A 12,385-nucleotide genomic window follows, 5' to 3' on the forward strand; every position below is an offset into this window, starting at 1 on the left:
GATCTAGGTACTTATGTTGGATCGGGGAGTGAACGTCAAGTACCAATCTGACATTTTTTTAAGTTGAGGTACCAAAGTTACTAATGAAAAGAAGGTCAGGTATGGTTCACATTATTTTCCCTGCAATGTATGATTAAACCTTAATTAGCCTAGAGATAATTGAATGGGCATAATAATTTCATTCTTTCATTTTGTAATTTTTTTTTTTTACATTAATAACTGAAAATTACAACAATTAGTTTTCTTTAAGCTCCCACCGCTTACAAAGGGAAAGGCTAATGTCACTAGACCAAAAAGGGAGTAAATTTAATTAGAAGCAAAAAAGTAGAAGCCAGGTTTCGGAATCAATCAGAAACCATAGGTCATCAGCAAAAACTACAAAAAGAAAGATGAGAAACCCTAGTAGCTAAGAATCAAAGACAGCCACTGCAAGGTTAGGGTTATGATTTGCGGCTCTAAGTGCAAGGAGGGATCAGAAGTAGAAAGTGATTATGATCAAGAAAATTAGCAGCAGCACCTTTTCACTGTTTTTCAGAAGAAGATCTAGTACTCTAGCAACAAACAACAGTTGCGCTAGAGAAGAAAGGCAAGAAATTGAATAAGGAGAAGACACTATACTTATGTTTCACTGGGTTGAGTCGATGAAGTCATGTTGATTACTGTAATCAAGTTATTCGCCCCATCAAATTGAGCGATGTATTATAAAAAATGATTAAATTCTGCTTACTACCTTGTACTTTCAAGGGTTCATCAGTTCAGTCCCTGCACTTCTAATTTAATCAGAAAAGTCGTTGCACTCTCTAATTTCATCAAATCAATCCAATCTGTCACTATTCCGTCAATTTTCGCTGTTAAAATGCTGACGTGGGACCTTCTCACAGGGAAAATTTCCAAACTACCCATCGCTAGGCGGCCCGCCGACGCGTCAATGTTATGAATGCAGATGAGTAGTTTGGAAATTGTCCCCGAAAATTGACGGAGTGGTGACGGATTGGATCGATTTGATGAAATCAGAGAGTGCAAGGACTTTTCTGATTAAATTAGAAGTGCAGGGACTGAACTGATGAACCCTTGAAAGTACAAGGTAGTAAGCAGAATTTAGTCCTATAAAAAACAACAACAACAACCACTGATGATGATGATGCAGTGGAGTTACGCGAGGCAACTTATTATAAGAGGTCCAAGGTTAAATTGTTCTTCACGAAATGCAGTTGCTTCGGCTCCCAAATGCCTTTCAGCGTTGGGGCCAGAACACCACGACCAAACGTCGGGGGTCCAAGTATTACGCATAGAGAAATTTGTTGGTTTGGGACAAGCGATCCCAACCCGAAGTTCGAAGTTTCCTCCCCAACGAAAACCAAAATCAAGAGTTTTTCAACAAGTAATAAACAAAAGGTAGTGCTGGTGAGCTGGACCGCAAACTCTATTGCATCACCAACAACCCCACAATGACAACTACTCCCCCTCCCAAGCGAGGCTTTTGAGGTTTTCGACCTCCACGACAACCCGAAATGGAGGCACCTCCATTTATTGGCCACGAGACTGACAACTTCTCTGCTGCATTTGCTGAGAGGAACAACAAAATCCTAGGGTTAGACTAGGGATCATCATGGGCCGGGCTAGGGCCGGCCCTACCCTAAATTTTAGGGCTTAGGGTCGGGCCGGGGCTTAAATATGCTAACTCTTACCCACTCGAAAGGCCCGAGCCACTAGGGCCGGGTCGGGCCGGCCTTCCAAATAGGACCGAAATGAGCCTTAATTTGTTTAACAAAAAGAAATATATTATTTTTATTTTTTATCTCAAAATGTGGCTCAATGGTTATATAGGTAATACAAGACTAATTGTTTTTTGTTGATCATATTTAATATATATATATATATATATATATATATATATATATATATATATATATATATTGGAATTAACTTATAAGTTATAACATTTATAAATATTAGTTAAGATGGTTATATTCAATTAACTATCTCTCTAAATTTCCCAAAATTAATTGTTGTTTAACAAAGGAAACAAAAATTAAAGAAAATAAAGCTTAGGAAATCAATTACAAAAAAGAGATAAATTGTATGTTATAGACTAAAGATAAACATATTTAAAAAGGGGAAATGATCATTTACCCAATTTTGGAGTTAATTAACCCCACTTGCCCAAACACTGTAAGAGATTGCCCACTTACCCAAACACTCTAAGAGATTATTTCCCTAATACCTATTTTTTTTTTTTTTTTAATTTTTTTTTGGGACTTTTTTGCCCTCTCCTTCTTTCTCACTTAGAGAGAGAAGTCATCGGAGACCTTGCCGGACTCCGGTGACCAGTGGCCGGCCGCCGACTCCGGTGACGGACTCCGGCGACAGGTGACCGGAATCCCTAATCCGGCTACCAGACCGGTGACCGGATTCCTGCGTCTGATTTTATTATCCCCCAATAATACCCAGTAATCATATTATTGCCCCCCCCCCCCCCCCCCCGATAATCATATTATTGCCCCCCAATAACAAGTTTATTGGGGATCAATAATTAGTGAAAAATGAAGATGTTTTGAATTTTGAAAGCTTTCGGAGGTTTATCCGAATAAATAATTTTATTATTGCCCCCCAATAATCTTATTATTGCCCCAATAAACATTTTATTGCCCCTCAGTAATCTTATTATTGCCTTCCAATAATCTTGTTATTGCCCTCCAATAATCATATTATTTGCCCTCAAGTGAATTGCATAAACTCCCAAAACCAAAATGAATACACTACAGACACAATTGATCAACTTATATGTTCAATTGTACATGTTCACTTTTTTTTCTTTTTTTTCCCTTCCCCATTCCGGAAGCTCATAGTATACCAAAAAAAAAAGTGCTCTGGGCACCCACCGGAGTGTGAGGCCGGCAATTCGGGTCTCTTCTGATCGAGGCTCTGGGTTCTCTGAGGCGAAGGCTTGGAAGTTGACGAGAACTTTGAGGTGGAAATGGGGTTGGGCTTTGATTGGGGAGGCTTCGAGGCGAGGCCGACTCCTCCTCCTTCGCTGCCGTCCTAGAATTTGCTCTGGGCACCAGATCGGATCTACCGGGGATGAAATTGCTATGGGAACTTCGTCGACAGCCGTCAGGTGGGTGGATAAAGATGGTCGACGATGGCAGAGCGGCGATCGGAGAGGTCGATGGTGGGGATTGGTTCAACGTCGATGATGGCAGAGCAGCGATCGGAGAGGTCGATGGTGGGGATTGGTTGGGCGTCGATGATGGCAGAGCGGCGATCGGAGTGGAGGTCGGAGAGGTCGATGGTGGGGATTGGTTGGGCGTCAGGTCGGGTCGTTGGTGAGGGGGATGGAGGAGAGACCCGAGTCTACGAGGATAGAGAAATCGGTGAGGGGGATGGAGGGGGGGGGGGAGAGAGAGAGATGTGTAATTTATTAATTAAAATGAGGGTAATAATGTCAATAGATGTTAGATTGGGTAAGTGGGATTAAAAAACTCTTAGTAGAGTAAGTGTGCAATTTTGAAGCTGAAATTGGGTAAGTGGTCACGGCCCCATTTAAAAAATAGAAAAAATTGAAAATTATTAGGGCTTAAAGGGCCAGGCCGGGCCATAGGGTAGGGCCGGGCCATAGGGTAGGGCCGGGCCATAGGGTAGGGCCGGGCCATAGGGTAGGGCCGGGCTTATTTGCATGACCCTTACCCTACCCTATTTGAGAAAGGGTAGGGCCGGTCCGCCCTAATGCAAGGGCCGGGTCTGACTTCGGCCCTACTGGATGGGCGAGCTTAGGGCCGAAGGGCTAAATGATGAGGCCTGGCCTAGGTTAGACTTTGAAGTGGGAGCGCCAGGAGTGTTTTGCTTCAACGTGACACAACCCGAAGAGGGATGGATTGAGTCACCTTCCCCTTCCCTTTCTTCACTGGCAAATTTACTTCCATACTCATCATTCCACATAGAATTTTTGTCAAACAGGCTGGCGAATACATAGAATTTCTTCCATGATCATCTAAGCCTAAGAAATTGTCTATGTCTATGCGCATCTTTTTAAATTTTAACATTAATTACTAGGCTATATACGAACTTAAAAATTGAAATTGAAATTGAAATTGAAAGGCTATATATGAACAACTTCGAAATTGTTCCATATTTTAGACAATGACTTATATTAAACAACAGTACAAATGACCGAAACTGAGCCAAATAAAAACTTAACTATTAACAACAATTTAATTTTTACCATGAACTTTTCAACAGAAAGCTATGGTGAGCTATATATATATGTTTTGCCTCTGTTCGGCTGTTCGCAATTATCTTATCCAGTTTATATATGCTGATCGATGTTATTACAGGTAAATTACATTATAGAAGTAGGTTCTGTCTCTACCTTTTTTGCGTTGAAGCTTTGAAAGAGCGCCACTTCGAGGTTGAAAAGTTATTCAACTCAAGTTAAAAGATCTCATAATTAGTCATAACCTTTAATGTAGATTCAACGTACCTTTGGAACCGACTATGAAACAAAAGCTAGCTATATAGGTTGTTCAACCTTCCATAATATTGGAAAGAAACTCTAATTAACCATCATATATATATGGTGTATCATAAGCATACGATACTATATAGAAGAACGAACTAGTAAGCCAAGAAGCGACGAACATATTGATCGACCATGCATCAAATTCTAAAAGCTTACAGATGGACTCCATTCAAAAAGCTACGTACAAAGCTTCCCTAGAAAATATGGTGCGATTCGATTGTAAAAGATGCCATGTTAAACGTCAAACGGGAGGAGAATAGAATGATTGCGCAATGTCTCAGTTTTCCCATGTGGGATGTATATATTCTCAACACGCCCCGCACATGTGGCGAATTTTCAAGCCATACACGTGAACAACTTTTGGGTGACGTGGAGCCCGTGTGGCCGTTAGGCATGCACATATGAGTAACCTGAGGGGTTCACATTCAAAACCAATTGGCAATGGATGGAGTGACTCAAACTCTTATAAACTCATAGGCAATGTCCCATTTTTCTCATATGGGATGTATATATTCTCAACAACAACTCCATTGTTCAAAAGGTTATTTCTTCCCTGTATTTTTCTTCTGTTTTTAATGCAAGTTTGCTTTTCTGTCAAAAAAAAAATAACAAATTACATATAAGTTATTGACAAAATATAACTTAACAAATACATCCTCTAAAGATTGAATTAAACATATAAGGACTAAATCTTACAAATAAAGACAATGTGCTCTCCACTTGCCACATGTCATGAATTAATTTACTTTTTTACCCTTAACAACTTCTTTTAACTTCTAATCCATTTATAAGAATCAAATTTTACAAATAAGGACAATCTGCTCTCCACTTGCCACATACTATGAGTTAATTTACTTTTTTACCCTTAACTACTTCTTTTGACTTTTTTTTTTTGATATGGTCTTTTTTTGACTTCTAATTCTCTTATGTTACTTTCTTTTTTCTTGAGAATAATTCCTTATGTTACTTTTTTTTTTTTAGAATAATCCTTTTATGTTATTTCTTTTTTTTTTTGAAAATAATCCGTTTATGTTTTTTTTTTTCTTAAGAATAATCCATTTATGTCACTTCACAAAATCTCACTCTCTTACTACTGTCATCTCATCATCTAATCCTGCTACTGTACTCGTCCAATCCTGCTACTGCACTCATACTCGTCCAGTTCTGCTACTTGTTTTCTACTACTGCACTCGTCATCGCCTAATCCTGCTACTGCACTTGTCCACTCCTGCTATTGCACTCGTACTCGTCCAATTTTGCTACTACACTTGTACTCGTGTTCTGCTACTGTATTCTTCCAATCCTGCTGCTACCCTCGCTGCACTCATACTCGTCTAGTTCTGCTACTACACTTGTACTCGTGTTCTGCTACTGCACTCATCATCCCCTAATCCTGCTACTGCACTCATCATCCCTTAATTCTGCTATTGCACTCATACTCGTCCAATCCTGCTACTGCACTTGTACTTGTGTGCTGCTACTACACTCGTCATCGCCTAATCCTGCTACTGCATTCGCCCAATCCTGCTAATCATTTTATAATGATTAAATTTTACAAATAAGTGCTCCCCACTTGCCACATGTTATGAGTTAATTTACTTTTTTACCCTAACTACTTCTAATCCCTTTATGTTACATTTTTTTTTTCTGAGAATAATCTCTTTATGTTACTTTGTTGCCATGTGTCAATAAGACATTTACAATTATAACCTTCATGCATGGATAACTAAATCTGAATTATTTTCTTTAATCCAAACTCTTTTTTGTTCAAATCTTGTTGCTTGTACTCTTGTTCTGCTACTGCACTCGTCCAATCCTGCTACTACACTCGCTGCACTCATGCTCATTTAGTTCTGCTACTGCCCTCGTACTCGTGTTCTGCTACTGCACTCATCATCGACTAATCCTGCTACTGCACTCGTCCAATCCTGCTACTGCACTCATGCTAGTCCAGTTCTGCTACTGCCCTCGTACTCGTGTTCTGCTACTGCACTCGTCATCGCCGAATTCTGCTACTGCACTCGTCCAATCCTGCTACTGCACTCGCTGCACTAATGCTCATTTAGTTCTGCTACTGCCCTCGTACTCGTGTTCTGCTACTGCACTCATCATCAACTAATCCTGCTACTGCACTCGTCCAATCCTGCTACTGCACTCATGCTAGTCCAGTTCTACTACTGCCCTTGTACTCGTGTTCTGCTATTGCACTCGTCATCGCTTAATTCTGCTACTGCACTCATACTCGTCCAGTTCTGCTACTGCACTTGCACTCATGTTCTGCTACTCTACTTGTCATTGCCTAATCCTACTATATGATTCCCTCTGTCACTACCATAATTTTCCTCATTAAAAAAAAAAAAAAGACTTTTTGTTCTTTTTCTTTTACCACCGCAAACAGAGAAACAGATGCTTGAAAGATATGAATCACTAGCAGACATATGGGTCCCATCATCATCACTCTCTCCACCATCTGTCCCAACCAACCTCTTTCATTTGCATTTGCCGCCTTCATTTTCAGACTTTCAGTCTTGTTTCCTACAGCATTTCAACATATTTCCAGAAACTTGAAGATCACAGAATGATTGGATAGCAAATTTGATTTACCTCTCAGAAAAGTTTGATAGCAAATTGAGAAACAACCCCAATCTTCTTCTCTTCTTTTGTGAATACCCACAAACCATCTTGCCAAAATTGGCACGAAATTAAATTAAAAATCGGATCTTTATTTTCTCAGCTCCTGAACCTTAGATTCATCCCAAAACAAATAGCTTGCCTGCAAATAAAATCAGATCCAACTAAGAATTCAACCAACACCTTGACAATCCAACTAAAATGAATTATTAAGCAATTAACACATGCCAACCCAAGAGCAGTGGAGATTGGTCTCATCGAAGCCGGTGATGACCTCCCCGATGAAGTACCTCGTCGAACTGAAGTGACTTCTCTCCTAGAGCAGCAACAACGACTTAGCGCCGTCGTCGAGGCCTGGACCTTTCTCATTTTCCCTCGTCGGAGTCCATCGTGGCTCTCTCTCTCTCTCTCTCTCTGCAGGGAGTGCACACACCTCTGAAAAATGAGAGCAGCAGCGGTTCGTCCATTTTGCAAAGGCGAGTCGGGTCGGAGTAGGATCAGGATGCAAATGGGTAAAATGGTGGAGAGAAAAAGAGAGATTTTGGTCAATGGCATACGAGTAAATATTTAATCAAACTAAGCATTTTGGTCATTTTTTATTAAAATTAGGTGTCAGAGTTGCATCATTAGGCTTTTGGGCTTGGGCTCATGTCCTTATTTGTATAAATCTTTTTGAAAGTGGGTTTTCTGTGTTTACATCTTTGGTCATGTGCTACTATGTAATTTTCTAAAAAAAAAAAGTTATTTTTTCTCTGTGCATTGTTTGCTGAGGGAAAATAGCTACTGAAATTAATTATTTGTATCCTATATATATTCCTTTCACAGAATACACTACTACATAAGTGGCCTAAAAGGGCCGGGGCACTGTTCTGTTAGAGTACTATTTCGATCATTTGCAAAATTACTAAAATTGGGTCACGGGGAAGATGCTCGAAGAGATAATCACTAGATTTGGCCATAGTTTGCTAGCCCTACTATTATCCATGCCTGCAGCATGCATAGTCAGGCCAAGGTAGTGCAGAAGCTAGCTAGGACCATTCGTAATAAAACGCAATGAGCCAATCAGACCTAGGGCTAAGCTAGGGCTGGGCATGGAGACCCGGTAGATGATGACAAAGATTGCATTTGGTTTTCAGTGCACATGCATGTGAATCTGATATACACAGATCGAGAAGAAAGGAATAGTTCCAATATTAACATGTAGCTCTGAATTTTCCGACAAATGGAATAATATGTTCATTCATGTTATCGAATCCAATTCCAGAATTTGGTGGTAAGCATGCATATGTGGTTTGAGAACCAAATACGATAACACTACCACTACTGCCATATCTAGTGTGATTCCATTGATTGTCGTCTTATTTGATATGAATTTTCACTTTTGTTCTGCTCCATTACTCCGTCTTTGTTTTCGATATTTCGTTGCAAATGAAAAATGTATTCGATGATTTGTTCTTCGATGTGATCTTAATCTAGCCTATCCATAGGTTGATGTGATCTTAATCTACCCTATATATGCAGACACCACAAATGGATATGCTTAAATTTACCATTCATACATAAATATAGAGAAATCAATCATAACATGTGTTTTCGATTTTTTTTGCTAATGGCAATCTCTCATCTAGCAAAAAAAACAGTATGATATGTAATCTCCTTCGAATTCTATATATCAACTGCAAGCGTTGTGGTAACAAAAAAATATATAACAATTATATCGCTAACAATTTGTATTTCGCTAATCGATATATATTATCTAACTAGTTGATCTTGAGTCTTTTCCATTCATATATGTAGTTAAACTTAAAATGTATGCTTACTTTCGGCATCAAATCATTGATTTACATTACAATCTCCCCTAATGGTATGGGAATACTAAAAAGTTTGTAGAAGACCAACGGATCCAAACCCCGAAAGCATAATATCACCCACTATGTTAAAGAAAATCCTTTGCCAATTACCACTACCATTATGTAAAATTTGGGACCGCCATTATAAAACCTTGAAATTTATCCACTTGACCGTAAAAGCTAAGTCATACAGTCCCCAAAGCTGGTTAACTTTTTTTTATTTTTTGCAAACGGGTGGTCCCTATATTATTCCAAAATTATAAAATCACGTGCTTTTTGGGTTTTCCAGGTTATCCCCTCATTATCTAAATTCTATTCAATTGTACCCTTTAAAATTTTACGACTTTACATTTAGGTCCATGATGCTTTTGTAGCTTCACTGGCTCTGAATATTATGCCTATATAGAAACACACAGGTTTTGCGGTACTAAACAAATTAAAGGCCTACCTTATTTTCCTTTCCAAGTTAAAGAAGTTGCAATTTCATTTTTGTGGTGGGAAAGTTGTAATCATTGCTAAAACATCTTTCTATTGGGTACCATAGATGAAAGTCATATGAATTGTTTGGTAAAGTTGGAACTAGAGACGATAATCTACTATTATTCCGCGTAATTTAAGATCATTTTGTCTCCTAATGATAGCATTTTCATCCAAAGTAATCTTTATCTTTGCTACAACTACAAGTCTTGGTCTACTTCCATAAGTAAACTATCGTCGAAGCTAATGAATATAATACAAATGAGGTAAGTTCTACATGTTATTAGGGCTTATGTACTATTCAGGCATTTGCATGAAATCATTTTAATACAATGAGATGTTATGCCTGTAAAAAAAAAATAGCAATGAAAGAAGTTTAAATCGATATAAGTATATTCTTATGTTAAGACTCAATTCTACTTAAAGAACATTGATATGGATGAAGTAAAGTCACTGCTTGAGAAATTGAAGTTTAAAAAGAATCTTGCAGTGTAATCTAATGGTTTGTGCTTCCACTTGACATGTCGTGTTCGAAATTTTTCTCTAGAATGGCTAATAGAGTGCACTCCCTTTGTTATATGATCAATAAAATAATTCGTTGATAAAACAAATTGATAGGTTCATGAACACAAGCAATCAAATCCAATTAACTTTGAAGAAAAAAGAAATCCAATTAACTTGTTCACGTGTAATACGAATCCAAACCATAATTCCTACTTATGTTGATCAATAGCTTAATTTGCTATATTACCATCCTTCACGGCACAACAATAGTTGCTATCATTAGGAATTATCTATCGGTAAGTAATATGACGTAGATCATTTCTTAAACCCTACCAAAAATCTTTTCCACGAAGAAAGTAGCTTTTACCATTGCAACTAAAGCAGTCATGAACAAGTTAAACGAACCTTGCACAAAAGGTTTTCTTCAATTTCAAACTCAACCCATCTTTTGATCGACCACTTTTCTTTTTACTCAAACGAACAATTTTTTCGTGAACTACTCTGACCTTATGTTAAAGAAATACTTAACTTAATGAGATATTCCAAGCCCACCCATCAACAAAATTTTCGAGCCAGAAAACACTCACCGCGGTGGCCGGAGCATAGACAAAGCAACCAAGAAATTTTTATACACCGTATAAAAATTGCTATACAATACAAGTCTAACTAACTATAGTCGTCTATATATACTACCACAAATTCTACGGGTTATTCTATTTATACAACAAGTGTAAGTAAATTAACTTCCTACACGTGCAAACCTCCCACACGTGTGTCAAAACTCCGCTAACTGATAATCCGGCGACGGCGGCATTGACGGCGGAGGAGCCCGTAACTTTTGAAAGTACTCTCTCACGCTCGGCCCACATCTCGCCGAGGCGGCCCTGCTCTCCGTTACGTCTCCGTCCTCCTCCCTCGGCGGAATAAACGGAGCCCGTGACACCTCCGTTAGTAGGTCCCACCTCACCCCGCGAAAAAACTCATGCTCTTTGATCTCGCACGCTCCTCTCACGTACCCCAACCGCCTGGTGGGGTCCTTGTGCAGCAGCCGTTCGATCAAGTCCATCAGCGCCGTCCGTTTCCCCACGAACTCCGGCGTCTTCGTCAGCACGTTCCGGAACGTCTCCTTCCGGCTCTTCCCCTTAAACGGCGTCGTCCCGTAGAGGCACTCGTAGGTGAGAATCCCTAGGGCCCACCAGTCCACGGCGAACTCGTGACCCTCGCCGCGGACGACCTCGGGGGAGACGTACTCCTCTGTGCCGACGAACGAGTTGGCCCGCTCGCCGTTGTCGGAGAAGCTCGGCTTGCGGCGGCTGACCGGACTGACCCGGGCAGACTTGGCCTTCTTCAACCCGGCCTTGTTGTTCTCGTTGATAATGCTCATCCAGCGAGTGAGGTTCCTGCGGTGTTTGCGGCGGATCTCCGGCGCGTCGTCCACGACGGTTTTAACGGCCTGGTGTTTCAGGCTTCTGGAAAGGTCGAAGTCCGTGAGGGTCACGTGACCCGACTGTTGGATCAGCACGTTCTCTGGCTTCAAATCCCGGTAAGCGATCCCCATGCTGTGGAGGTGCTCCAGCGCGCAGACGATCTCTGCCAGATAGAAACGGATCACCGTTTGGGAGAAAACGCGGTCGTTTTGGCGGTAGCGGAGGACGTTGAGGTCGCCGCCGGGGCAGTAAGGGACGGCCCAGCCCAAATACTCGTCGCAGTCGAACGAACCTAGAAGAGAAGGCAGAAACGGGTGCTGGTTCGGGCCGGAGAGTCGGGTCAGGACCTGGACCTCCCACCGGGCTCGGCGCTCGGCGTCGAGCTTGGTGCGGAGCAAGGACTTGTCGACGACTTTGAGAGCGAAAGGGAAGGTGGCGGACGGGTCGGATTTCGGGTCGTGGACCAGGAAGACGGTCCCCATGGCTCCCTTGCCGAGGACTCTGATGGCCTTGAGGGTGTCGAGGTTGAGCTCCGGTGAGAAATGCGACGGTGATGGAATCTCCTCCATCGCTCCAGAGAGAGAAAGAGAAGAGAGAGAGAATGAAGATGGATTTGAGCGTTGGTTTTTGGCTTATATAGGGAAGATTGTACGTACGTCTCTGTTGCTGTGATGCTTCTTTTTTGTTTTTTCGGTTTTTTTTTTTTCTTTTAACTTTTTTGTTTTGTTTTTTTGTTAGTATTTTTGGGTGATTGATGGGCGTGGGTTTTTTCATTTCCCTCTTTTTCCCTATTTTTATTTTCCTTTTTTAGGTGGAGTTGGGTAAATGAGACTAATCCAAGGATTGAAAATAGGAGGGATATCCATGTGGGATAAGGATAATTACATTTTGGAGGATCATTCGTAAATAGCAGTTGTGAGATCTGGTGTACGATCAATGGTTAATCAAAGTGTGGAGTGTGAGATCATTTGTTACTT

General features: G+C 40.6%; 1 protein-coding gene across 1 annotated transcript; it reads right to left on the reverse strand.

The window, feature by feature from the left end:
• Nucleotides 1-10,586: 10,586 nt before the first annotated feature.
• On the reverse strand, nucleotides 10,587-12,022 carry LOC133731644 (serine/threonine-protein kinase UCNL). Its single transcript, XM_062159032.1, has one exon. The coding sequence runs from the start codon at nucleotides 11,975-11,977 to the stop codon at nucleotides 10,757-10,759; it is 1,221 nt and encodes a 406-aa protein (XP_062015016.1). The 5' UTR covers nucleotides 11,978-12,022; the 3' UTR covers nucleotides 10,587-10,756.
• Between the last annotated feature and the right edge of the window lie 363 nt (nucleotides 12,023-12,385).

This window comes from Rosa rugosa, chromosome 2 (genome assembly GCF_958449725.1).
Source record: "Rosa rugosa chromosome 2, drRosRugo1.1, whole genome shotgun sequence".
Classification (NCBI taxonomy): Eukaryota; Viridiplantae; Streptophyta; class Magnoliopsida; order Rosales; family Rosaceae; genus Rosa; species Rosa rugosa.

Bases quoted from the DNA above. Each gene is read 5' to 3' on its own strand.
- LOC133731644 (XM_062159032.1), bottom strand. From the start codon at position 11,977: ATGGAGGAGATTCCATCACCGTCGCATTTCTCACCGGAGCTCAACCTC.